General features: G+C 49.1%; 1 protein-coding gene and 1 long non-coding RNA gene across 5 annotated transcripts; both read left to right on the plus strand.

Annotated features, from left to right (window-relative positions):
* The first annotated feature begins 1,212 nt into the window (after window positions 1–1,212).
* LOC124244183 (uncharacterized) lies at window positions 1,213–13,766 on the plus strand. 2 transcript variants are annotated; one of them, XR_006889905.1, is made up of 4 exons: window positions 1,213–1,318; window positions 3,295–3,431; window positions 12,350–12,522; window positions 12,742–13,766. It is a non-coding gene; the product is annotated as an uncharacterized LOC124244183 (long non-coding RNA). The 2 variants fall into 2 exon arrangements; XR_006889906.1 differs by lacking the exon at window positions 1,213–1,318 and adding an exon at window positions 2,154–2,275.
* Window positions 13,767–18,484: 4,718 nt separating this feature from the next.
* Window positions 18,485–22,950, plus strand: INMT (indolethylamine N-methyltransferase). 3 transcript variants are annotated; one of them, XM_046669076.1, is made up of 4 exons: window positions 18,485–18,668; window positions 19,428–19,526; window positions 19,977–20,184; window positions 21,207–22,950. In XM_046669076.1, exons 1-4 carry the CDS (start codon window positions 18,515–18,517, stop codon window positions 21,634–21,636), a joined length of 891 nt encoding a protein of 296 aa, XP_046525032.1. In that variant the 5' UTR covers window positions 18,485–18,514; the 3' UTR covers window positions 21,637–22,950. The 3 variants fall into 3 exon arrangements, with proteins under 3 accessions (XP_046525032.1, XP_046525035.1, XP_046525034.1); XM_046669078.1 differs by having other exon boundaries at window positions 18,537–18,668; window positions 19,442–19,526; XM_046669079.1 differs by lacking the exon at window positions 19,428–19,526 and having other exon boundaries at window positions 18,488–18,668.
* The last annotated feature ends 1,232 nt before the right edge of the window (window positions 22,951–24,182 follow it).

Raw genomic sequence — 24,182 nt, forward strand, 5'->3', positions numbered from 1 at the left:
TTTGCCACATGCTGGGGGTCACAGGGTTCCTGAGAGCAGCAAGGGAGGGAACAAGTTCCAGGGTACAAACACTTTTTTAAAAAGTAGACTTCATTTTTTAGAGTAGTTTTAGGTTCACAGTGAAACTGAACAGAAAGTACGGAGATGCACCCCCTCCCCTCCTATAGCCTTCCTCACCATCAACATCCCCCACCAGAGGAGTATATTTGTGGCAATCACTGAATCGACATTGACACGTCATTGTCACTCCAAGTCCACCGTTTGTGTCACCATTCCCTCTCGGTGTTGTACATTCTATGGATTTTGGCAAATGTGCATGATGACCTGTGTCCACTATTATAGTGTCATACAGAGTAGTTTCACTGCCCCACAGATCCTCTGTGCTCACCCTATTCTTCCCTCCCTTGGCCCCACCCCCTGCAGACATGGATCCTTCTACTGTCTCCATAGTTTTGTCTTTTCCAGAATGTCCTTTAGTGGGAATCATACAGTATGTAGCCTTTTCTGATTGGCTTTTTTCACTTAGTAACATGCATTTAAGTTTCCTCTGTGTCTTTCACGGCTTGCGAGATCATTATTTTTCAGAGCTGAATAGTATTCCATCATCTGGATGTACCACACTTTATTTATCCACTCACCTGCTGAAGGACATTGCCTCCAAGTTTCGGCAATTATGAACAAAACTGGTATAGACGTCTGTGTGCAGGTTTCTGTGTGGACATAAGTTTTCAACTTATGGGTAAATCCAAAAGAGCAAAAGATGGAACAAACCCCAGTGTGCAAGCATTTTTCAAGCCTCTATCAGCATTACTTTTGCTAACATTGCATTGGCCAAAACATGTCACGCGGCCAAGCCCAGATTTGGAAAGTGGGGTGATGGAGAGAAATAGGCTCTACCTCTTGGGGGGAGGAGAGCAAAGTCGTATTGCAAAGATACACGCCTCCTGGAATGATGATCATTTTTGCAATCTACCCCACTTTGGTCCCTGCTTTTTGAACTCTTGATGTCCTGCCTGAAGTGCCAAGTTGTCTGACCATGCCCCATTTGAAATGTAAAGAATGAAACAAAGCTGTTGCATCACTAGCTTCAGAAACTTCCAAGTTCAAAGGGTGAAGGCTGCCGCAGCCAGAAGTTCATCATGATAAGTTTCACGTGTTCAATTTATTTATTCAACAGATACTTGTTGAGCGCCTATGACATGCTCGGCCCTGGGGATACAGCAGGGAAATGGAGAGAATGTCTTTTCTGGGGAAGAAGGGGGATAGAGATGGAAAGCACAAGACCATGTGAGATGAAGGAAACCAAAGGGGTGACGAGGTAGCAAATGAGGCGGGGAGGGTGGAGGCTCTACCCTGGGTGGGAAGGGCAGGGACAGGGAACAACGGAGCAACGTGGAGCCCGAGGAGGGCCCAGCAAGCAGGCTGCTTTGAAGGAGCCCTTGCTCCTCTCTTCTGCTCCCTGCTCCCCCTTTGCTTCCTGTCTTCATCTCCATTTCTAGATCAGTGCTTTCCAGACTGCGCTGTGCATGAGAATCGCCTGGGGATCTTGTTAAAATGCAGACGCGCTTTGGCCAGGCAGGGCTAGACCTGAGATTCTACATTTCTAACAAGCTCCCGTTGGCGGGGGTGGGGGGGGAGCCGATGCTGCTGCCAAGAGTCTGGAGGTGGGGGCGGTAGGCGCTGACCTTTCTCAGACCCAGGGATTCCAGGTTCTGGGAAGGGCACAAGCTGGGGGTGAGGAGAGAGGGAGGGAAAAAAGGGTCTAATCTCAGTTCACCTGTCACCCTGTGCTTAGGAGAGCCGCAGGGCAGTTCTCTCCTGGGACACTCAGCCGTTCCACCTGGCCCCTGAGGGAGTGGTACGCGGGGGAGTATCTTACTCCCCTCGTAGGATCTCAAACCTGATGTTTGAGGATCTTTGGGTACCATTTCGGATAAGCAGAGTGAGGCCAGGGAGGAGAAAGAGCTCAGCAAGACCAGTGAGTGAGTCCACAGAACCAGGTCTGGACATCATGGCTCCTCACTCATTCCTTCACACAGAGAGCATTGATTAAACACCTACTGTGGGGCAGCCCCTGAGCATGGTTTAGAGCCACGGCGCTCAAGGAGTTCATTGGCCGGTGGAGAAGATGGAAACAGACACAAAATGGCGGACGGTGAGGCTGGGGGTCTGGTCAGGAAACCACTGCAGAACTGAAGAGAAGATGATACAGCTGGAATCGGGGCAGTGACGGGGCAAGGAGGACAGGAGGGCGGCTGTGAGAGCTGTTTAGGAGGTAACGTCCAGAGGCCCGGGGGAGGCGTGGACCGAACTGTCCTCCCTGTGGTGGGAACATGGGAGGAGGAGCAGGTTGGGGGGGATGGGGAGTTTGCCTTTAGACCTCCTATTTTGGGGCTGTGGGCCAGGCAATTGGGGGCAGCTGGACCCTGCAGTCAGGAGGGCAGGAGAGTGAGCACGGCCAAAATACAGACAGTTGCTCTGTGGATGAACTTCTAGAAGTAAGGAGTGATTCTTGGTTGCTCCCAGTGACATATCGGTAGAGGCAGCACAGAGAGATCTGTCTTTGACGATTTAGCCGGCTTTTCCGAATGATTCAAGACCCGGGTCCTGAAGGATACGGGACATCAGGGGTCATTAGTCCACACTTGGACCACTTTATTGTGTTCCTCACTCCCCTGCCCCCAACCAGCTGGCACCCAGGCTGGGGGTGGGTAGAGAGGAGGTGCCCCCTCTCTGTCGTCTTCTTACCCAGCCTGGTTCTTGGCTCAGCAGCAGCAGCATCTGGGAACATGTTAGAAACGCGAATTCTCAGCCCACCTCAGGCCTACTGCATTTTAACAGACCCCCAAGTGGTTCACGAGCAAAATAGGATTTCAGAAGCCCTGGCCCGGGCCCAGAGTTCTCACTCTTGGCTACACATTTGAATCACCAGGAAAGCGTCATGAAATACTGGCTCCCACCCCCAGAGCTTCTGATCTGCTTGATCTGGGGTGAGGCCCGGGCTGCAGGATGTGTACCGCTCCCTGGGTGATTCTAACGCACATTCAGGGTGAGCACCCGAGCCCAATCCGCTACCCAGCTTGGAAAGGTTGAAAGTGAGTGACTTTGTAGAAATCACTTCGCATCTTTGGGCCTCAGGTTGGAAATCTGCAACAAAATCCATCCTGTACCCTCTGCCTGGCAGAAGCTCAGAGGAGGGCAGGTGATGCGGGAGGGCTCCATAACCGTGAAGAGCTGGCTGGCAGCCACATAGTTGTTTGAAATCCAGGCTCAGCAGCAGCAAACCTTCCCCAGGTGTCTACTTCCTGCCTGCCAGACAGGAAACTGTTGAGGTGAGGAGTCTGGGGGCACCCCATCCCTACCCTGGAGGACTTCCGTCAGGTGGAAAAGATCATCAAAGACCAGAGGGCGGAGAGCCTGCCACATGTTGGGTAAGAGAAGGGGAATGGGGGATGTTTTCTGGGCAGAGTGCAGGGCCCTCCTCCTTCTCTCACCTGGAGACAGGAGCCAGAGAAGTTAGGTGTGCCCGCTCCAGGGTGTGACTTTTCAGGGAAAAGTCAGAATTCCAGATAAATTCCTTGTGCCTTGTGCCACTCAAAGGCTGGCCAGACCAGCAGCATCAGCATCACTTGGAAGCTGTTTGGGAATCAGAATCTCGGGCCCTGGTGGATCAGACTTATAAGATCAGAGTTCACTATTTAACAAGCTCCCCAAGTGACTCACACACATGTTAGTTTGGAAAGCCCTGGTCTCCTGGGCCCTTGCTGAAATGCAGCGTCCGGGACCCACCAAGACAGGAGGGTTCTGGCTCCGTGGAAGCCCTGCCTGTCCAAGGGTTTCCAGGCTCCTTTGGGTGAGCCGGCTCACGGCTTCTTGCTTCGCCAGGGCTGGCACAACCTCAGTGGGCCAAAAGGTGGCTCAAGAGCGGAGTTTTCTTTCCCAAGGAGGCCCCTGACTTCTGCCTCCCTGCACCTCTGCTAGCAGCTTTCTGCCCTGCACTGCCCTCTGGTGGCCATGGGGAGCCATGGCCATCGCACATTGCTCCGTTTCTACAGCAGGGACCCCAAGACCCAGCTGATAGTGGAAAGAGGAGGACACATCTGTCGCTGACCTCTGACAGAAGGCTTACGGACCCCCAAGAACACAATGGAAGCAGTTTGAAAAACACTAGGCTTTAGCAGCGGGATGGCCAATGGAGGCTGCCTTTTTCCCCCCATGAGGCGTCCTGGCTCAGCCCTTCTCCCCATCACTACCCTTTCCTGCACACCTTGTTGGAAGCTGCTCAGAGCTGGAGCATGGGCTGGAGGGGAGAGAAAGAGCCCTGTGCAGCAAGGACATGCAAGGAGGAGGTCGCTGGACTGGTTCAGAGAGGCCTGCGTGGTGGCTGCAGGGCCCCAGGTAGCAGCCAGGTGGTGGGGGGCCTGCTGGTCTGTTTTGTGTCAGGGCCCTGTGGGGTGTGGCCTCGGCTGCCCTCCCATATACCTGACTCCTTCACTCCGCACCATGCACTCGGACCTTCCTGCTGGTCCTCCAGCCTGTGGCCAGCTCTTTTCTGCTGCCGGGCCTTTGCCCTTGCTGTGCCCTGTGCCTGACTCCCTTCGCCCAGATCTTCCCGTCCTCCCGCACTCGCCTCACCCAGGCAGCTGCCCCCAGGGCTCCTCCCTGGAGAGGCCTTCTCTTCCCTCTGCTCTGGACTGAATGTGCCCCCCTCACCCTTCATGTGCTGAAGCCTGAACCCCCAAGGGGGAGGGGCCTTGGGGAGGTGATTAGGGTTAGGTGAGGTCATGGGATGAGTGCCTTTTTTCTTTTTTATAAATTTTAAGATTTTTATTTTTTTCCTTTTTCTCCCCAAAGCCCCCCGGTACATAGTTGTATATTCTTAGTTGTGGGTCCTTCTAGTTGTGGCATGTGGGACGCTGCCTCAGCATGGCTTGATGAGCGGTGCCATGTCCGCACCCAGGATTTGAACTGATGAAACGCTGGGCCGCCTGCAGTGGAGTGCGTGATCTTAACCACTAGGCCACGGGGCCGGCCCTGCACAATATAATTTTTTTTTATTGAGTTAATGATAGGTTACAATCTTGTGAAATTTCAGTTGTACATTAATGTTTGTCAGTCGTGCTGTAGGTGCACAACTTCACCCTTTGTGCCCACCCCCCACCCCACCTTTCCCCTAGTAGCCACTAATCTGTTCTCTTTGTCCGCATTTTTAAATTCCTCATATGAGTGGAGTCATACAGAGATTATCCTTCTCTAACTGGCTTATTTCACTTAACATAATTCCCTCAAGGTCCATCCATGTTACTGCAAATGGAATGATTTTGTTCTGTTTTGCAGCTGAGTAGTATTCCATTGTATATATGTACCACATCTTCTTTATCCATTCATCTGTTGATGGGCACTTAGGTTGCTTCCATTTCTTGGCTATTGTAAACAATGTTGCAGTGAACATTGGGGTGCATAGTACTTTTGGAATTGCTGACTTCAAGCTCTTTGGATAGATACCCAGTAGTGGAATAGCTGGGTCGTATGGTAGTTCTATTTTTAATTTTTTGAGGAATCTCCATACTGTTTTCCATAGTGGCTGCACCAGTTTGCATTCCCACCAGCAGTGTATGAGGGTTCCTTTTTCTCCACAACCTCTCCAACATTTGTTACTATTAGTTTTAGATATTTTTGTCATTCTAATGGGTGTAAGGTGATATCTTAGTGTAGTTTTGATTTGCATTTCCCTGATGATCAGCGACGATGAGCATCTTTTCATGTGCCTATTGGCCATCTGTATATCTTCTTTGGAGAAATGTCTGTTCATGTCTCCAGCCCATTTTTTGATCGGGTTGTTTGACTTTTTGTTGTTGAGTTCTGAGAGTTCTTTATATATTACGGATATTAAGCCTTTGTCAGATATATGACTTGCAAATATTTTTTCCCAGTTAGTGGGTTGTTTTTTTGTTTCAATCCTGTTTTCATTTGCGTTGAAGAAGCTCTTTAGTCTGATGAAGTCCCATTTGTTTATTCTTTCTATTGTTTCCCTTCTCTGAGAAGACATAGTGTCTGAAAAGATCCTTTTAATACTGATGTCAAAGAGTGTACTGCCTACGTTTTCTTCTAGAAGCCTTATAGTTTCAGGTCTCACCTTTAGGTCTTTGATCCATTTTGAGTTTATTTTGGTGAATGGTGAAAAAGAATGGTCAATTTTCATTCTTTTACATATGGCTTTCCAGTTTTCCCAGCACCATTTGTTGAAAAGGCTTTCTTTTCTCCATTGTATGCCCTCTGCTCTTTTGTCAAAGATAAGCTGTCCATAGATGTGTGGTTTTATTTCTGGGCTTTCAATTCTGTTCCATTGATCTGTGTGCCCGTTTTTGTACCAGTACCATGCTGTTTTGATTACTGTAGCTTTATAGTATGTTTTGAAGTCAGGGATTGTGATGCCTCCCGTTTTGTTCTTTTTTCTCAGGATTGCTTTAGCAATTTGGGGTCTTTTGTTGCCCCATATGAACTTTAGGATTCTTTGTTCTAATTCTGTAAAGAATGTCATTGGGATTCTGATTGGGATAGCGTTGAATCTGTGGATTGCTTTCGGTAGAACGGACATTTTAACTATGTTTATTCTTCCAATCCATGTACATGGAATGTCTTTCCTTCTCTTTATGTCGTCATCCATTTCTTTCAGAAAGGCCTTGTAATTTTCATTATATAGGTCCTTCACTTCCTTAGTTAAATTTACCCCAAGGTATTTTATTCTTTTTGTTGCGATTGTGAATGGTATTGTGTTCTTGAGTTCTTTTTCTCTTAGCTAGTTATTAGAATATAGAAATGCTACTGATTTATGCAAATTGATTTTATACCCTGCAACTTTGCTGTAGTTGTTGATTACTTCTAAGAGTTTTCCAATGGATTCTTTGGGGTTTTCTATATATAAGATCATGTCATCTGCAAACAGCGAGAGTTTCACTTCTTCCCTCCCTATTTTGATTCCTTTTATTCCTTTTTCTTGCCTGATTGCTCTGGCCAGGACCTCCAGTACTATGTTAAATAAGAGTGGTGATAGAGGGCATCCTTGTCTTGTTCCTGTTTTCAGGGGGATGGCGCTCAGTTTTTGCCCATTGAGTATGATGTTGGCTATGGGTTTGTCGTATACGGCCTTTATTATGTTGAGGTAGTTCCCTTCTATGCCCATTTTGTTCAGAGTTTTTATCATAAGTGGCTTTTGGATCTTGTCAAATGCTTTCTCTGCATCTATTGAGATGATCATGTGGTTTTTATTCCTCAGTTTCTTGATGTGGTGTATCACATTGATTGATTTGTGGATGTTGAACCATCCCTGTGTCCCTGGTATGAATCCCACCTGATCATGATGTATGATCCTTTGATGAATTGCTGAATTCTGGTTGCCAAAATTTTGTTTAGAATTTTTGCATCTATGTTCATCAGTGATATTGGCCTGTAGTTCTCTTTTTTCATGGTGTCCTTGTCAGGCTTTGGTATCAGCATGATGTTGGCCTCATAGAATGTGTTAGGAAGTGTTCCATCCTCCCTAATTTTTTCGAATAGCTTGAAAAGGATAGGTATTAAATCCTCTCTGAAAGTTTGGTAGAATTCCCCAGGAAAGCCATCTGGTCCTGGGGTTTTATTCTTTGGGATGTTTTTGATTGCTGTTTCAATCTCTTTCCTTGTGATTGGTCTGTTCAAATTGTCTGCTTCTTCTTGAGTGAGCTTTGGGAGATTGTAGGAGTCCAAGAATTTATCCATTTCCTCTATGTTATCCATTTTGTTGGCATATAGTTTTTCGTAGTATTCTCTTACAATCCATTGTATTTCTGCAGAGTCTGTTGTTATTTCTCCTCTTTCATTTCTGATTTTGTTTATTTGAGCTTTCTCCCTTTTTTCCTTTGTAAGTCTGGCTATGGGTTTGTCAATTTTATTTATATTCTCAAAGAACAAGCTCTTTGTTTCATTGATCCTTTCTACCACCTTTTTCGTTTCAATAGCATTTATTTCTGCTCTGATTTTTATTATTTCTCTCCTTCTGCTGACTTTGGGCTTTATTTGTTCTTCTTTCTTTAGTTCAGTTTGGTGTAGTTTAAGATTGCTTATTTGAGATTTTTCTTGTTTGTTAAGATGTGCCTGTATTGCGATGAATTTTCCTCTTAATACAGCTTTTGCTGTATCCCATATGAGTTGGTATGGCGTGTTATCATTTTCATTTGTTTCCAGGTATTTTTTGATTTCTTCTTTAATTTCTTCAATGATCCATTGCTTGTTCAGTAGCGTATTGTTTAGTCTCCACATCCTTGTGCCTTTCTCAGCTTTTTTCTTGCAATTAATTTCTAGCCTTATAGCATTATGATTGGAGAAGATGCTTCTTATTATTTCAATTTTTTAAAATTTGTAGAGGCTTGTCTTGTTTCCCAACACGTGATCTATCCTTGAGAATGTTCTATGTGCACGTGAGAAAAATGTGTATTCTGCTGTTTTAGGATGAAGTGATCTATATATGTCTATTAAGTCCAATTGTTTTAGTTTTTCATTTAGCTCCACTGTTTCCTTGTTGATTTTCTGTCTGGATGAGCTGTCCATTGATGTGAGTGGGATGTTGAGGTCCCCTACTATTATTGTGTTGTTTTTAACATCTTCCTTTAGGTCTGTTAATAGTTGCTTTATGAACTTTGGTGCTCCTATGTTGGGTGCATAGATATTTATAAGCGGTATTTCTTCTTGATGAAGTGTCCCTTTGATCATTATATATTGTCCCTCTGTGTCTCTCTTTACCTGCCTTATTTTGAAATCCATTTTGTCTGATATAAGAATTGCAACACCTGCTTTCTTTTGCTTGCTATTAGCTTGAAGTATTGTCCTCCACCCCTTCACTCTGAGCCTGTGTTTGTCCTTGGGGCTGAGGTGTGTTTCCTGGAGGCAACAGATTGTTGGATCTTGTTCTTTAATCCATTTTGCCACTCTGTGTCTTTTTATTGGAGAGTTCAATCCGTTTACATTGAGGGTGATTATTGATGCATGAGGGCTTAATTCTGTCAATCTGTCACTCGTTATCTGGTTTGCCTGTGTTACCTTTGTTTCTCATCCTGTATGTTTTAGCCTACCCATTGACTACGGCAATTTCTTATGCTGGGTTTCTTAGATTTTTCCTTATTTATGTTTTGTGGCTCTGTTCTGTTTTTTAGTTTAGTGGCTACCCTGAAGTTTGCATTTAGAATCTCGTGTATAATATAGTCTATTCTCTGGTGCTCTCTTACTTGTCCTAGACTGATTTAGTCCCTTTGCTCTTCCCCTCCTAAATTATTATTTTCATTTCTTATTCCAACTCATGTTATGAGTTTGTAGTTAGAGTGATAAGATCGTCTTTGATTTGGTAGTTTCCTTACCTTTATCCTAATGTTATAGTTGAATATTTGCTATCCTATTCTGGTTCTATCTATCTGTCTCCCTACTCTGTGGTTTGTGACCCCTTTCTCCCTTTTTTCTTTTTTCAGGTATGAGAGCCTTCTTGAGGATTTCTTGTAGTGGAGGACTTTTGGTTACAAATTCCCTTAACTTTTGTTTGTCTGGAAAAGATTTAATTTCTCCCTCATAGCTGAAGGATATTCTTGCTGGATAGAGTATTCTTGGCTGAAGATTTTTATCTTTTAAAGTTTTGAATATGTCACTCCATTCTCTCCTAGCTTGTAAGGTTTCTGTAGAGAAATCTGCTAAAACTCTGATAGGAGTTCCTTTGTAGGTTTTCTTCTTCTGTCTTGTTGCCCTGAGTATTCTTTCTTTGTCTTTCATTTTTGCCATTTTTACTACTATATGCCTTGCAGTAGGTCTTTTTACATTGACACATCTAGGAGATCTGAAAGCTTCCTCCACACACATTTCTCCGTCGATCCCTAGATTTGGGAAGTTCTCTTCAATAATTTCATTAAGCACACTTTCTGCTCCATTTTCCTTTTCCACGTTCTCGGGAATTCCTATGGTTCTTAAATTCTTTCTCCTCATTGAATCTGCTATCTCTCTAATATTTTCCTCATTCTTTTTAATTCTTAGTTCTCTTTCTTCCTCTATCTGGAGCCATTCAGCCTATCTTTGATTATGCTAATTTGCTCCTCTATGGTGTCTACACGGGCATTCAGGGAATCCATATTCTGTTTTATCTGGTCCATTGTGTTTTTCATCTCTAGTAATTCTGTTTGATTCTTCTTTATAATTTCAATCTCTTTTGTGAAGTAACTCCAGAACTCGTTGGCTTCTTACTCTATCTTTCTCTCTACCTCATTGAGTTTTTTGATGATAGCTGCTCTGAACTCATTTTCACTTAGTTTACTTATTTCCAAGTCCTCAGGACTTAATTCTGTGCTTTTATTGTTTTCCTTGTGGTCTGGAGCTTACAGCCTGTTGCCACTAGATGGGGGGGGGTGGGTCGAGCACCACACATTCTGAGCCCCATGCCTTCAGGCAAGATGGCAGCGCCCAGTGCGGGTTGAGGGAGGAGGGGTGGTTTTTCTCGCACGCCGATCTGGATTCGGATCAGCTCTGTTCTCTGGTCTCTCAGGGCCCTGGCTTGATGGGGTCCCCGCACATGGAAGCTTTCCCCCATCAGCGGGTTTCCACTGCACCAGTGGAAGGAGTCCTGGACGATCCCCCGGTCGCGCGGCCCCTCCCCGGCTCCTTCCTGCACCCACGGCAGTGATCCCAGTCTCTAGGGGAGGAGTAAAGGTCTCTCCTACCCTGTTCCAGCTCCTCCCAGGGTGGCTACAGCCTCTCTGTTCTCTGTCTTCTTACTCCATAGGTCTCTGACAGTCTTGGCATTAGGGGTCGTTGGTTGAAATTCAGTTTTTCCATTTCTTTGGTTTTATTTTGGAGGGGAGAGAGTCCTGGGTCAGCTTACCCCGCCATTTTGCTCTGCCTCCCGTACACAATCTCGGGATGAGAACCTCTTAAAAGAAGAGACACTGGAGCTCTTGCTCTCTCTCCATCTCTCCCGTGGGAGGGCACAGCTGAAGGTAGCCACTTACAAGCTAGAAGAGGCCTCGATGGAACCCCACCTGCTGGCACCCTGATATCAGGCTCCCGGCCTCCAGAACCGTGAGAAATAAGCAGCTGTTGTTTAAGGCCCCAGGCTGTGGTATTTTGCGATGGCAGCCCAAGGTGTTGTAGACATGGTCCTACCTAACACAGCACCCCCACCTCTCTCGAGGCCCCTACCCAGCTGAAGCTGTCTCTCCAGAACAGCTGTCTTTACCTGAATCTCTTCTCTGACTCGGTTGTAGTCTTCCCCACTAGAAGGTGAGCTCATGGGCACAAGACCTTGTCTGGTTCACTGCAGCATCCCAAGCCCCCAGAAGAGGGAGGCCCAGACCTCAGTATTGCCCCACGAAGGGCGGCAGGAGCCAAGGAAGTGCAGGCCGGGCTGCCGCAGAGGCCCTGCACTCAGAGGCCCTCTGGCCCTGCCCCTCTACAGGCTGACCCTACCTGTGGCCAGGTCAGGCCCCCGTGGCCCAGAGTTAGGGCAGGAGTCTTAAACTCTGGTCTTTGTCCTGGCTTTAAGGTGGCCTAGAGGTCACTCTCCAGGTTTGGGCCTCAGTTTCCTTGGCTGTAGCATCAGGACCAGAATCCCGCCTGGCCCCGCTGGGGCTCCAAGAGATGCATTCGCTCTCTGTGACCCAGATGGGGTGAGTGCCTGGAGGGAGTTAATGCTGTTGGTCTGTGGGGTGTGGCCACAGCACTGAAGGGACAAATTCGGGGGATTCCCTGAAGCTGTGTCTTTCCATGATGAGTGCCCCTCCAGCATTAGGTTAAAGGAGAAGCTGAACCACTGGTTTTCAGAGGAAAGTGAGATGTGTGGGCTGGAGCAATCTGAGGAGGCTTCCAGGAGGAGGTGGGACTGAAGCTGGCCCCACAGGATGGGTGGAATACAATGTCGTGGAGAGCAGAGTAGGGCAACTGAAGCAAAGAGCACAGGCAGCTCTAAGACTAGAGGAGGGACTCACTCAAAGGGAGGGCATTTGGGCTGATGAGGCCCAAGTGGTCAGGAGGAAGTGTAGGAAGACGTGGGTGAAGCGGTGGTGGGCTCACGCTCTGCTTGGTGGGGGATGGGGGGACCTTGTCTGAGAGGGATGGTGACCTTTGGGGACCTGTTTCCTTCAAGCTCACACACGTATTGCATGGCTGGGGACCAGTCGTCAGCCCCTGGCTCCTTCCTCAGCCACTTCTCCAGCTCCTGGAGGTTCTGCTCCGTGTAGTCTGTGGCCATGACCTCCTGGAAGGCCTCACAGGCCGAGAGCAGCAGGTAGATGGTGAGGCCCTGGGCCAATGTTGATCAGGATGTCGCCTCCCATTCCTCCTGCAGGAGACGCATCTGCCAGGTGTTGGGGGGGGCACCCCAATGCCACGCCCAGCTATGGTAGATGGAGAAGAAGGACTCCAGGCTCTGCCCTTCCCCAGGACATGCCACACAGGAGACACGACCCTGCCTCTGGGTAGCCCCTAGGCTGTGAACCCCCAGACTCACCCGGGGTGCAGGTGAGTGACAGCTGGAGGGTGGGACACAGCCTGGCACACATCAGGTCCCTGAGCCAGTGGTTTGTAAGTGTCTCAGCCAATCAGGGAAGGCAGGGGGACATGGCGATGAGTTAGGTGGAAAGGATCTTCGCCTCACGTTAAAACCAAGTGCACTGCCTTCTTCTCCCTGCTTTCTCCCTCCTCCCTTCTCCATTAACACCTACCTATCCATTTCTCAAGGCCTGCTGCCAAGGTGCCTGCTCCAGGAAGTCTCCTCACCTCCGTTCAGCTGGGCGCCCCCTGCATCTCCCGACTCCTGCAGTGCCGATGTGTCCTCCCCTGCCCCCCCGCCCCTCCCCAGCTTCCTCCCTCTGGCAGTGTCCTGATCTCCTCAGACCAGGCCCTCCCTCTCCGGGAGGAGCTCAGACTCCACACACAAGGAGCCGCGCCACGGTGTTAGTTTTTCTGGCTGATACTCATCAAGAACGTGCGGATGCAACAGGGTCACCAACATGTGCTCCATGTTCTCGGGTCCCAAGAGGCAGTGTTTTGAGTGTAGGTGCTGCTGGGGAGAGAATGGAGGAGGGAGAGAAAACAGAGGGACAGGGGCACAGTGAGAACACAGAGAGAGACAGATGGGCAGAGAGAGAGACAAAAGCACAGACAGACAGAGGGTCAAGAATGCTTCCTTCTTTGGGTTTGGTGGGAAAATGAGAACCAGAGTGGAGAGGCCCCTGAGGCTGAGGAAACAGGATCCCCGAGATCCCTAGATGGCCAAGGTTCCCTGAGGAGGTCAGTGAGCTTGCTCTTGAAAACAGTTTGTCCTGAACTTAATTAAATATCGCCTTGTTTTCAGTCCTATTTATGCTCTCCATTTGCTTAATCCATCCTTTCTTTTTGCGTAGGGCAGAAGTAAACTTAGTCAGGGCCCCTGAGAATCCGGGATGCCTGTGTTTGGACAAACGATTTACATCATTGTCATCGTTATCTACATGCTGTAGATAAACAGAATATGTAATAAAATTGCACACAACTTACATGCACGCCCATGCACGCACACACAAGTACAGTGATGCTGGGAAAGCTGAATTAGAGCAGCGGATTGGGTCAATGTCAGCATCCTGGTTGTGATATTTGCTTTTGCTTTGAAAGATGTTATCGTGGGGGAAACTAGGTAAAGGGGACGTGGATCTCTCTGTATTATTTCCTACAACAGCATGTGAATCTACAATGATCTCGAAATAAAAAGTTTTATATTCAAAAAAGCATTGCCAAATCTCTTTCAAATGTTCACCTGAGAGCAGAGAGTCCAGGCAGCAAACTCAAGCATATTTTGCAGATGGGCAAGCCTGGGCCTGTAGTGGGCTGGCCCTCCCATGGATGTTGAAGGAGCAGGACCACAGAGGATACCTAGAAAGGTCCCTAACGCCTACAGAGCACCTACTGTGTGCCAGGCATCCCCCGTCCTCTACCATCTTCATAACAACCTGCAAAGTCGACATTGACACCCCACCCCCCCGGGGAGATGAGGAAGCTGAAGGTGACGTGCCTTTTCCACAGTGGCCCTGCCAGCAAGTGGTGGCGTCTAGGTTCCAATTCAAGGCCTGTGTCCAAAGCCAAAATAAAGACCGACTGCAAACCTTATTCGCCACCCATCGCTGAGAAAGCAGATTCTGGTTCTGAGATTCTGCGTTTCTAACAGATCCCCGGTGACACTGAGGCCACCACACTCTGAGCAGTAAAGCCCCTCAGTCCCACCACCCAGAATCAAAGACAGTCAACATTTATTTTTCAGGGTTTTGGATTTCAACAGAATATAAACTTTAATTTTATTGTGTTAAATGTAAATTTCCCCCTTTTTCTGAAATGAATAGAAGCTGTACTATCCATGCACTGAGAAAAGGGCCTGTTAAATAATAAATGGTGATAGCACATCTGCCTATCCAGTTGGAAGAAAATAAAGTTAGACCTCTATCCAATTTATTAAAAAAGAATTTCATCTTAACATCCAATTGACATACATGCTAGGTGGATTAAAATGACTGGTGACATTGAGTGTGTCATATTTGTCGCAGGATTTCTTTCTTTTTTTTTTTTGCTGAGGAAGGTTCACCCTGAGCTAACATCTATGCCAATCTTCCTCTATTTTTTTTTTTTTGGTGAGGAAGATTAGCTCTGAGCTAACATCTGTTGCCAATCTTCCTCTTTTTGCTTGAGGAAGGTTGTCCCTGAGCTAATATCTGTGCCAATCTTCCTTTATTTTGCATATGGGTCACTGCCACAGCATGGCCACTGACAAGTAGTATAGGTCTGCACCTGGGATCCAAACCTGGGCTGCTGAAGTTGAGCACCGAACTTAACCACTAGGCTACAGGGCTGGCCCCCAGGGTTTCTTATATAGCAATTTGCCTCTGGACACTTGCGTCTGAAATGTCTTTGCAGGGCTGTAATTGTGCTGTGTGTGCCCATCTGCACCTGCTGGTTCCCCCAGTGCTGGGTCAGCATCATTCTCCAAGTCACCATAAAGCCTCTGGAAATGTCAGTTTTTAGTGCTGCCTCGTAAATAGCACACAGAGAGGTTTAGGTAAGATTGACTTAACTGCTTCCCTAGTGGCTCACAGGTAAGACCTGCAAATTTTCATTGTTGTAAATAACCTTGTAATCAATAGCCTCGCACATTAAGCTTTTTCCGTATTTTGGATTCTGGCTTTAGGCTGGATTCCCAGGTGTGAGATTACTGGGTCAAGGTTTTAAAACGTTTAGTACAAATTATTTAGGCAAATAATTTAGGCAAATAATTGCCAAATTATTTTTCCAAAAGGAAAACAGTGTTTTTTTGCCGTTTAATTTTTTTCAGGATAAACAAATTGTTTAATTTTTCTTTAATAAAGTGTGCTATTTTTTTTCCTTTGGGCTTTCTTCTGTCTAGGCTTCCGAAATCCTTCCCTATGCAGAGGTTTGATTGCTATTCAATTATGATAGCTTCTGTGACTGATTGTTATAAGATGTGTAGCCTTTATTTTGGTGTTTGGTGTGAGACGAGGCTCTGCGTGGCTGCTCGTGGCTTATCAGAGAGAAGTCGTGTTGACATGGGCAAGCTCCTCTCTTGTTCTCTGGGCTCGTCCTTCACTCCACAGGGTCAGGCAGAAGCAAGATGACAGGGGCATCAGAGAGCGTGGGGTGCTGATGGTAGTTTTCCTATCTTGATAAGGAGATTCACCGTTTCTTTATCTGGCCTGCTCGCAAGTGGCCTTATTTTCTTTATAGGTAGCTTGACATTTACTCATTTGCTTGAAATTAGGTGGAAGTCCCCTGGAATGGAAACTTCCTTGAGCTATTTAAAAGTCAGAGTAGGGAAAGATGCTTAAGATGATGCAGACATTCTTAAAAGGGACCGAAACCGCCCTGGCATGAACAAAATGTTGTCAACTGGGTGAAGGCAAACCTCAGGACTGTGGCTCTCAACTGGGGGAAGCTTTGCCCCTCAGGGGACATCTGGCTATGTCTGGAGACACTGTAGGTTGTCACCACTGGGAACTGGGTGCTACTGGCATCCACTGGGTAGAGGCCAGGGATGCGGCTAGTTATCCTTCCGTGCACGGTTCTGCCCCCCATCCCAATAGACAGTTATCTGGCCTGAAATGTCAGTGGTGCTGAGGTTGAGAAACCTTTCCTTAGAATCTATCCATACAAGACTTGACTTTGAGCAGATTACCCTGGTGCTGCAAAGACCCCTGGCCAGGCCACAGTCAGGATGTGCCCTGGGGTGGAGAGGGTGGAACTGGTGGAGAGGTGTGTGAGGCAAGAGGCTATGCCGGGGGCTGTGGATTCATTCCCCTGGGTAGCAGGAGGCACTGGGGGCTCTGAGTTGGACGGGCCTCCCCAGCTCATCCAAAGATGTCCAATTGCAGCAGAGTGAACGGTTCCAGAGAGAATGATCCCCCCACCCGGCTTGGGCAGACCCCTGGATGCCCACATCCCCCTGGAGGGGCTCTGGGTCTCCCCTGGATGGTACATAGTTGTCCACAGTTCAATTCTGTAAATGTTAATGGGATTCTGTGTGGGGCACCTTCCATGTGTCCCTCAGTATCCACTCTCCATCCTTCTCAGGTCCTTGTGGGCCCCCAGAGGCTGACCTATGTGGACTGTTTTAGCGGTTCCATTGTTTTCCGCATTTCAGCGGGTTTGGCAGGATATAGGAGGGAGGGAGGAGAGTGAGGTCTGGGTATTTATTCTTCAGCTCCTTTGCTGTTGGCTGCTGCAGGTGGCCTTCTCCATACAGCTCTCTGTCCTGGGTCTAGGGCAGATAATGGTCCCTGCCACTAGCCCTGGAGTATGGTGATGGTTAATTTTCTGTGTCAATTTAGCTGGGCCATGGTGCCCAGATATGTGGTCAATCATTATCCTGGATGTTTCTGTGAAGTTTTGGATGTGATTAACATTTAACTTGGTGGACATTCAGTAAAGCAAATTGCCCTCCATAATGTGGGTGGGCCTCATCCGATCAGTTGAAATCCCAAACAGAACAAAGATGACCTTCGCCTAAACAAGAGGGGATTCTGCCAGCAGATGGCCTTTGGACTTGCACTGGCTCTTGAGTTGGCTCCTTCTGCTTCTCCAGCCTGACAGCCTTCAGATCAGAAGGGCAGCTTCCCGTCTTCCTGGGTCTCCAACAGATTTTGGGTCCACCCTGCAGATTTGGACTTGCTGCCTTCATAATTGTGTGAGCCAGTTTCTTAAAATAAGCCTCTTTACATACATACATACACACACACACACGCACACACCCACACACCCGCTTTTGGTCTGTTTCTTTGGAGAGCCCTGAGTAACAGGTCCTTTGTGGCTTCCCTCAACCCTGCCCAAACCTTTGCTAATGCTGTCCCTTTATTAAACACTCAAATTACATAACGTGAGAGCTCCAGCTCCCTGCCTGCTCTGAGTGCCTTCTGTGGGCTGGGACCATGGCCCCAAGCCTCCCAGGAGGCTGACCATGTACCCACCCCTTGGAAATCAGGCCCTGAATGACCACTGGGTTTTCCTGCCTCTGTGGAAGCCTCAGTTTGTCAGGCCCTACAGGGTCAGCATTGTTTATTTACTTAAAGCCAGAACAAGTCGTTCTTGTCCTTCTCACTTCCAGGGCAGCAGGCCCAGACCCCAAGGGCAGCAGATCCATTTCTGTCTTGTTTGTGGCCAAGTCAGAGCTCTCTCCTGGAAAGGAAAGGAGGCCAAGCTTTTCCTGTCTGTGGGAGGTTTTATAACCCATTCCCCCTTTAAAAGGAGGAAGACTGAGGCCAGGGGGGTGACTTACCTGGGGTCACATGGCGAGTCAGCAGCCAAGAAGCCCCGACTCCTCTGACAGGCTATGCTTCATGATGGGGCTCCCTTGTCCCATTCGTGGAGGGTGGTGGCTAATTTCTGATCACACAGTGGCCTGCGTGGTGATGCAGTCAGCCATCCTGTTCTGCCCCCTGGGGTCTGAACAATGTCCTCCAGAAGGGCTGGGATGCCCACTACCTGGCCTGAGGAGAGCCACTGGGCCCCTCTGACCACCAGGGGACTGATGGGGACCTCACTGTGCCCTCAGGCTCATGATATCTGTGACTTAGGGGAGTGACTTTGGTTCTTACAGCCTGTGAAATGAGTATGCTCATGGGGAAACTGAGGTTTGACACCTGCCCAAGGTCACATAGCAGCACGTGGCTGGCAGAGCTGAGAGGAGGACCCAGGACTGGGCACCATCGATGGACCTGGGTCCATCCCTCGAGGAAGCAGGACCAGGGCGGCTGCAGCCTCAGCTGTCAGGGCTCTGGGTTTAGAGCAGTTTCAGCTGAGGTTTGTTGGTGTGCTGGGCGGAGGGAGGGTCCATGGGCATCTCTCCAGAAGGGCAGCTCAAGCAGAGGCCAGCATGGGAGGAGTGAGGGGATGGGACAAAATTCTGGGGGCGGGGCCAGGAGCATCCTGAGCCCTCATAAGACCTGGGCAGACAGGACGGCACACACTCAGGGCCACCATGGAGGGCAGCTTCACTGGGGGCGATGAGTACCAGAAACACTTCCTGCCCAGGGACTACCTGGCCGCCTTCTACAGCTTCGACAGTGGTCCCGTCCCCGAGGCTGAGATGCTCAAGTTTAATCTGGAGTGTCTCCACAAGACCTTCGGCCCGGGTGAGCAGAGGGGGATCCTCATTCCTGCAGCCCCTTGAGCCTCTCTCCAGGGACCCTGGAGAGGGAATAGGGGAAGGTGCCTGGCGTGGCCCACCGGGGTGGAAGCCTGGTCTTGTCTAGGGGCTACAGGGTGTGGAGGTTGAGGTGGGGAGCTGATGGGCCCTGCCGCTCTCTTTGATCAGATGTGAGGCAGGAGGTGGGGTCTGTCTCCTCACAGGGAGTAGGGACCAGGAAATCTGGTAGGGAGAGTAGAGTATCTTGTAGTTCCCAAACACTCTCCGTTAGCCCCTAGATCTTTGGGGTGGGGCAGGGAAGGCTCTCAAGGTCGTCAAGCCCAGCCCAGCTCCTGCACAGTCAGGCCTCAGAGACCCCAAGAAGGCCAAGGGCAAACAGTGGGATAGTGGGATGTGGCTGTCACGAGAGTCTGGAAAAGCCCTACTCGGGGAGTTGAGAGAGCTGGGTGAGGTCTCAGTCCTGTCACACACCTGCTGGCAGGGCCCTCAGTCTCCAAGGGACTCAACTGAGCCGTCTGTAAATGGCCTACCTCCCAATGATAACTACTCTCCCCCTGGTGACACAGTGAGCTGGCCATGTCCTTCCTGGCTCTTGTGGCAGTGTCCTCACTCTGGCTGCTGCACTGAGGGAAGGGATAGGAAACTGGGGAGTCCCTTGGTGAGGAGGACAGGAGGGGGTTAAGGGCTGCTGAGCCTGGAGGAGTGGGTGGGTTGGGGAGGCAGGGATCAGAGAACAACCTGGCAGCTGTGACCCCACAGGCCCGTCCTCCAGGCAGAATGCTGGAAATCACGCTTCATTTCAGCTTCCGAGTAACCTCAACGCACTCCTGGGCCATCTTCCCAGGTCAGTTCCTTGGCAAGCCCGGCTTCCTGTTCCTGCCCGCCCTCCCCAGAGGAAGCTAGCTAGACAGGGCTGGACACCCATGGAGGCTCCCAGGCAGCCTGAACAGAATCTTCTTCAGAGCAGGGCTTGGGACCCATGTTCTCTGTCCAGGAGGGTAGTGGTTACACTCTTGGCTGAAAGACATTGCGCTAATTGTTTATCCTTTCTGAGACACAATTTTCTAATCTTTAAAATGGAAATAAAAGTAGCAGTTTCTGCATGGGGTAGTTCTGAAGTGTACACGGAAATTAATGCATATACAGCCTTTAGCACGGTGCTTGGCGTATCCATGATAATGGTCATGGTTGGCGCTGCATCCCCTGTGGGCTGGACCAGGGTGTTTGTTGGTCTCAGGTCTCAGTTCTTTCATCTGCCCCTTATCAGTCTCAGTGACCTCTCTCCCTCTGTCAGGGGGCCTCCAAGGGGACACGCTGATCGACATCGACTCAGGCCCTACCATCTACCAAGTGCTTGCCGCCTGTGAGTCCTTCAAAGACATCACTCTCTCTGACTTCACTGACCGCAACCGGGAGGAGCTGGAAAAGTGGCTGAAGAAGGAGCCTGGGGCCTACGACTGGACCCCGGCTGTGAGATTCGCCTGTGAGCTAGAAGGGAACAGGTAGGGCTCAGGGGTGGGGGAGGGCGTTCCCTGGGGGCTGGACATCAGTGGCTCCCCTCAGAGGGCTCTCTGCCCTCTCTGTTGTCCCTGACATTTTCAGGACAGTAGGTCCCTCAAGGATGGGACCAGATGCTTTGGGTAGGATAGTAGATGGGCCCTTGAGTTTCAGGATTACAGCTCATTTGGGGCAAGTTTCTGATTACAGGACTGTATTGAGATGGGATCCAGCCAGGAATGACCACTGAAGAGCAGATGGAGGGCATTTCCTTCCTTCCTTCCTTCCTTCCATCTTTCCCTCCTTCCTTCCTTCTTGCCTGTCTGCCTCTATCTATTGATCATCTTTCTGTCTGTCTATCTATCTTTCTACCTCTCTATCATCTATCATTTTTCCTTCTTCCCTCTATTGTCTATACCTGTTGTGAGAATATTACACGTAGTGGCATGAACCACCCCCCCCAGCCTGAGTATTCAGATGCGATGAGGACTTACAGGTGCTTCTCCTCTTGCCCGCTACCTTCCCCACTGAAGGTAATCACTCATATGAATTTTATATTTAACATTTCCTTCCTTTTTAAAAATAACTTTTGTCACATATTTATGTATGTCTAAGCAGCCTATTGTTTAGTTCTAGTCATCTATGAACTTTATAACAGAGTAATTTCCTCTATATTTTCTTCTAGGATTTGCTTTTCATCACTCAATATTATATTTTTAAGATAGCCACATCCATGCATTATCTGTTGCTAATTCATTAATTCATCCATCTATCCAATAACATTTAGTGAAAGCTCAATCCATGCTTGGGGCTCAATCCATCTCTGGGGGGGGGGGTCCCAGGGAGCGGACCCAGATGGAATCAGAGAGAAGAAGGCCCCTCAATTGATCTGGTCCCATTCCCCTGACCGTTTTCCTGCTGGGGGAGCTGGGGCAGCAATCCTTTGACCATCTGCTGGTCCCAGTGGGGTGGGAGTTCCCTTCGGGACCTTGATGCACCTCCCCCGAGCCCTGCCCTCTCTCCTCAGCGACCGGTGGCGGGAGAAGGAGGAGAAGCTGCGGGCTGTGGTAAAGCGGGTGCTCAAGTGCGATGCCAACCTGGGCAACCCGCTGGCCCCAGTTGTACTGCCCCTGGCCGACTGTGTGCTCACGCTGCTGGCCATGGAGTGTGCCTGCTGCAGCCTGGACGCCTACCGCGCCGCGCTGCGCAACCTTGCCTCACTGCTCAAGCCGGGTGGCCACCTGGTGACCATCGTCACGCTGCGGCTCAAGTCCTACATGGTGGGGAAGCGCCAGTTCTCCTGCGTGCCCCTGGAGAAGGAGGAGGTGGAGCAGGCTGTCCTGGACGCCGGCTTTGACATCGAGCAGCTCCTGCACAGCCCCAGGAGCTACACCGTCAGCCTTGCTGCCAACACAGGGCTCTGTTTCATCGTGGCCCGCAAGCGGCCTGGGCCCTGAGCCAGGAGGGCCAGCCAGGGATGGGGCCAGGCTCAGGCCTCAGCCCGTCTACACTCTAGAGAGGGGTTAGGAATGGGTAGTGTGTAACAGCCCCTGCTATCAACACTAATAGTCCATCTTCTGAAATCTTGAGATTTTAACGTCCTCGTTTTAGAATCCTAAGTTTCCAACATACCTAGTTCTAGGATCACACGAGTGGAATTTTCCGTTTTCTAATATACTAAGTCTGACAGCTACCCTCAGATGCTATCTGACTCCTGTGCGATGGTAGTGCACCCGGTCACATAGTTTCAGAGTCTTCACCCAGTACGTTTAAGACAAGGAAACCTCTAGACAGTGGCGTATTGGTAAACGTTTCACAATCAGCTCTAAAAAAAGCAAAAAAAAAAAAAAAAAAACAGTGGATGGATGGATGATTTGTGGCGTTGCCTATTTCCATGGTGCGAATGCTCCCACCGTGATTGCTTTCAAGCGCCCAGTGGTTTAATAACTGGACCACAAAATTCCTAAAAAATTAACCATTGGCTCTCATGAACTGATACAAGCCAGCCTGAGCACACCACTGCCTCCAGACTAGGGTTGGCAGATTTAGCAAATAAAAATACAGGATGCCCAGTTAATTGAACTTCAGATGACCAAAATAAATTTCTTCTAGGCTGTGTGTCCCCAAAATGGCACAAGACATTCTTATCCAAAACGAGTATTAATTGTTTATCTGAAATTCAGATTTAACTGGGTGTCCTGTATTTCATCCGGCAGCCCTACGCCAGCCCTGGTCATCCAGCCCCAAGGGGGAAGAGGCACAGTCTGGGAGTCAGGCTGTTGCTAGAACATCAGGTGCCTTGTGTGGACTAGGAAAATCATTCCTACAGATGGACAAACTGCAGAAAGGCGCCCTCTGCGCTGATTAATTGAAAAAGTATTCCTTCTTCCTCTGGATGGACGATGAGAACAAGGTGGCCCTTCTGGCAGACCAATTAGAGAAAGGTGCCCTTTCCTTAAGGCTGACTTGGTCCCACCCCTGAGCACCTTTCAGCCTCCCTTCCCCTCAAACCTGTACCTTTGTGTGGGGTGCACCCAGCAGAGCTGGACACAGCAGCCCCGATGAGAGTCAGGAGACCTGGATTCTAGTCCCAGCCCTGCCGCTAATTGGCTGGGTGATCTTGAGTGTCTTTTCCCTTCTCTGGGCCTCCTATTTCCTTTCTGTGAAGTCAGGGAAATGGGACCTAATCAAATAACCTGCAAGAAAACTCTAGAAGCAGGACATCATTGATGTGAAAGCACTTTGAAAAGTAAAAGGCTTTGCGCAAATGACGATTGACATTACTTCCCCAAAGGAGAGCTGGAACAGCCCTTTGAAATGACCTTGTCCAATTCCTTTGTTCTATAGCCCAGAAAGCTGAGGTCCAGAGAGGGTAAGTGACTTTCCCAAAGACACACAGAAACCTGGTGACAGAGTTGGAGAAGCAGGTTTCCCGACGTCTGGTCCAGTGTGCCCTCCAAGCCACTAGGTGTCCCCACAGGCTTGGAGGGGCACGGAAGCCCCTCTTCGCCTTGGGTCTCCCCTAGCACGGGCTTGGTCAGCAATGGCAGTCCTATCAGCAGAGCTCACTTCCCAGGTCACACTCCACTCCAGGGGACTTACAGACCCCAGCTACTCCCGAAACGTGTCTCTGTCTGACCCTCTCTGGACTTGTCTGGAGACACGTCATATATGAGTAGGTTTTAGAAACGCTCATGTCGGGATGATCACCAGGCAGAGGCAGGTGGGGTGCCCAGCAGACGTGAAGACTCTGCAAACCCGTGTCTAGGAACGGGGAGGGTGAGGGGCTGCAACGAGGAGGGAAAATGGACCCTGGCAACTCAGATGTTTTGAGGCATTTAAAAAGGGGATGGTTCCTGCAAGGGGAAGACAGGCAATGTCCAGGAGAGGAGATTGCTAAGGAGAGGGAGCTACAAATGTGTCCCTTCTTACAGCTCAGGACCTCCCGTAGAGTGCGATCTGGCCTAAACACAGGCAAAAGATACAGAGCATGCAAACCGGGGGCCTCGCTCCTAGGACAGCTCAGCATGCAGAGCTGCTGGCTGGCTGCCTTGGGGAAGAGGGTGGGCAAGGGTGTGAGGGAGGGCTTGTGAAGGCTGCCCAGCTCATTACTGAGTGACTGTGCTAAGCACCTGCCGTGTGTCCACCCGCAGATAACTTGTACTCTCCACATGCTTTAATGAAACATTTGTGTACCCTAACCAGTGGGCAGAACCTGTGATATGCTGTCCAGCCTGGGGGAAAGGGGTCTTTAGAGAAGAAAGCCCCTTTGTAGCTGGAGAAAGGAACCTTCTGTTTGGGGGCAGGGGAGGTGGCCGTTTGGGGCAAGACTCCTTTTGTGTAGTAATTTACTAAACTGTGACCTCCCTGAGGTGATGGGGTAGCTCTCCTGCTTTATTGGGAGTGCAAACAGTATAAAACCCAACTATGGTGGCTTCACCAATTTCTCTTTGACTTCTCATATAATGATGTGACATATTGGTTCCGTGACTCAATGGTAATA

This window comes from Equus quagga, chromosome 8 (genome assembly GCF_021613505.1).
Source record: "Equus quagga isolate Etosha38 chromosome 8, UCLA_HA_Equagga_1.0, whole genome shotgun sequence".
NCBI lineage: Eukaryota > Metazoa > Chordata > Mammalia > Perissodactyla > Equidae > Equus > Equus quagga.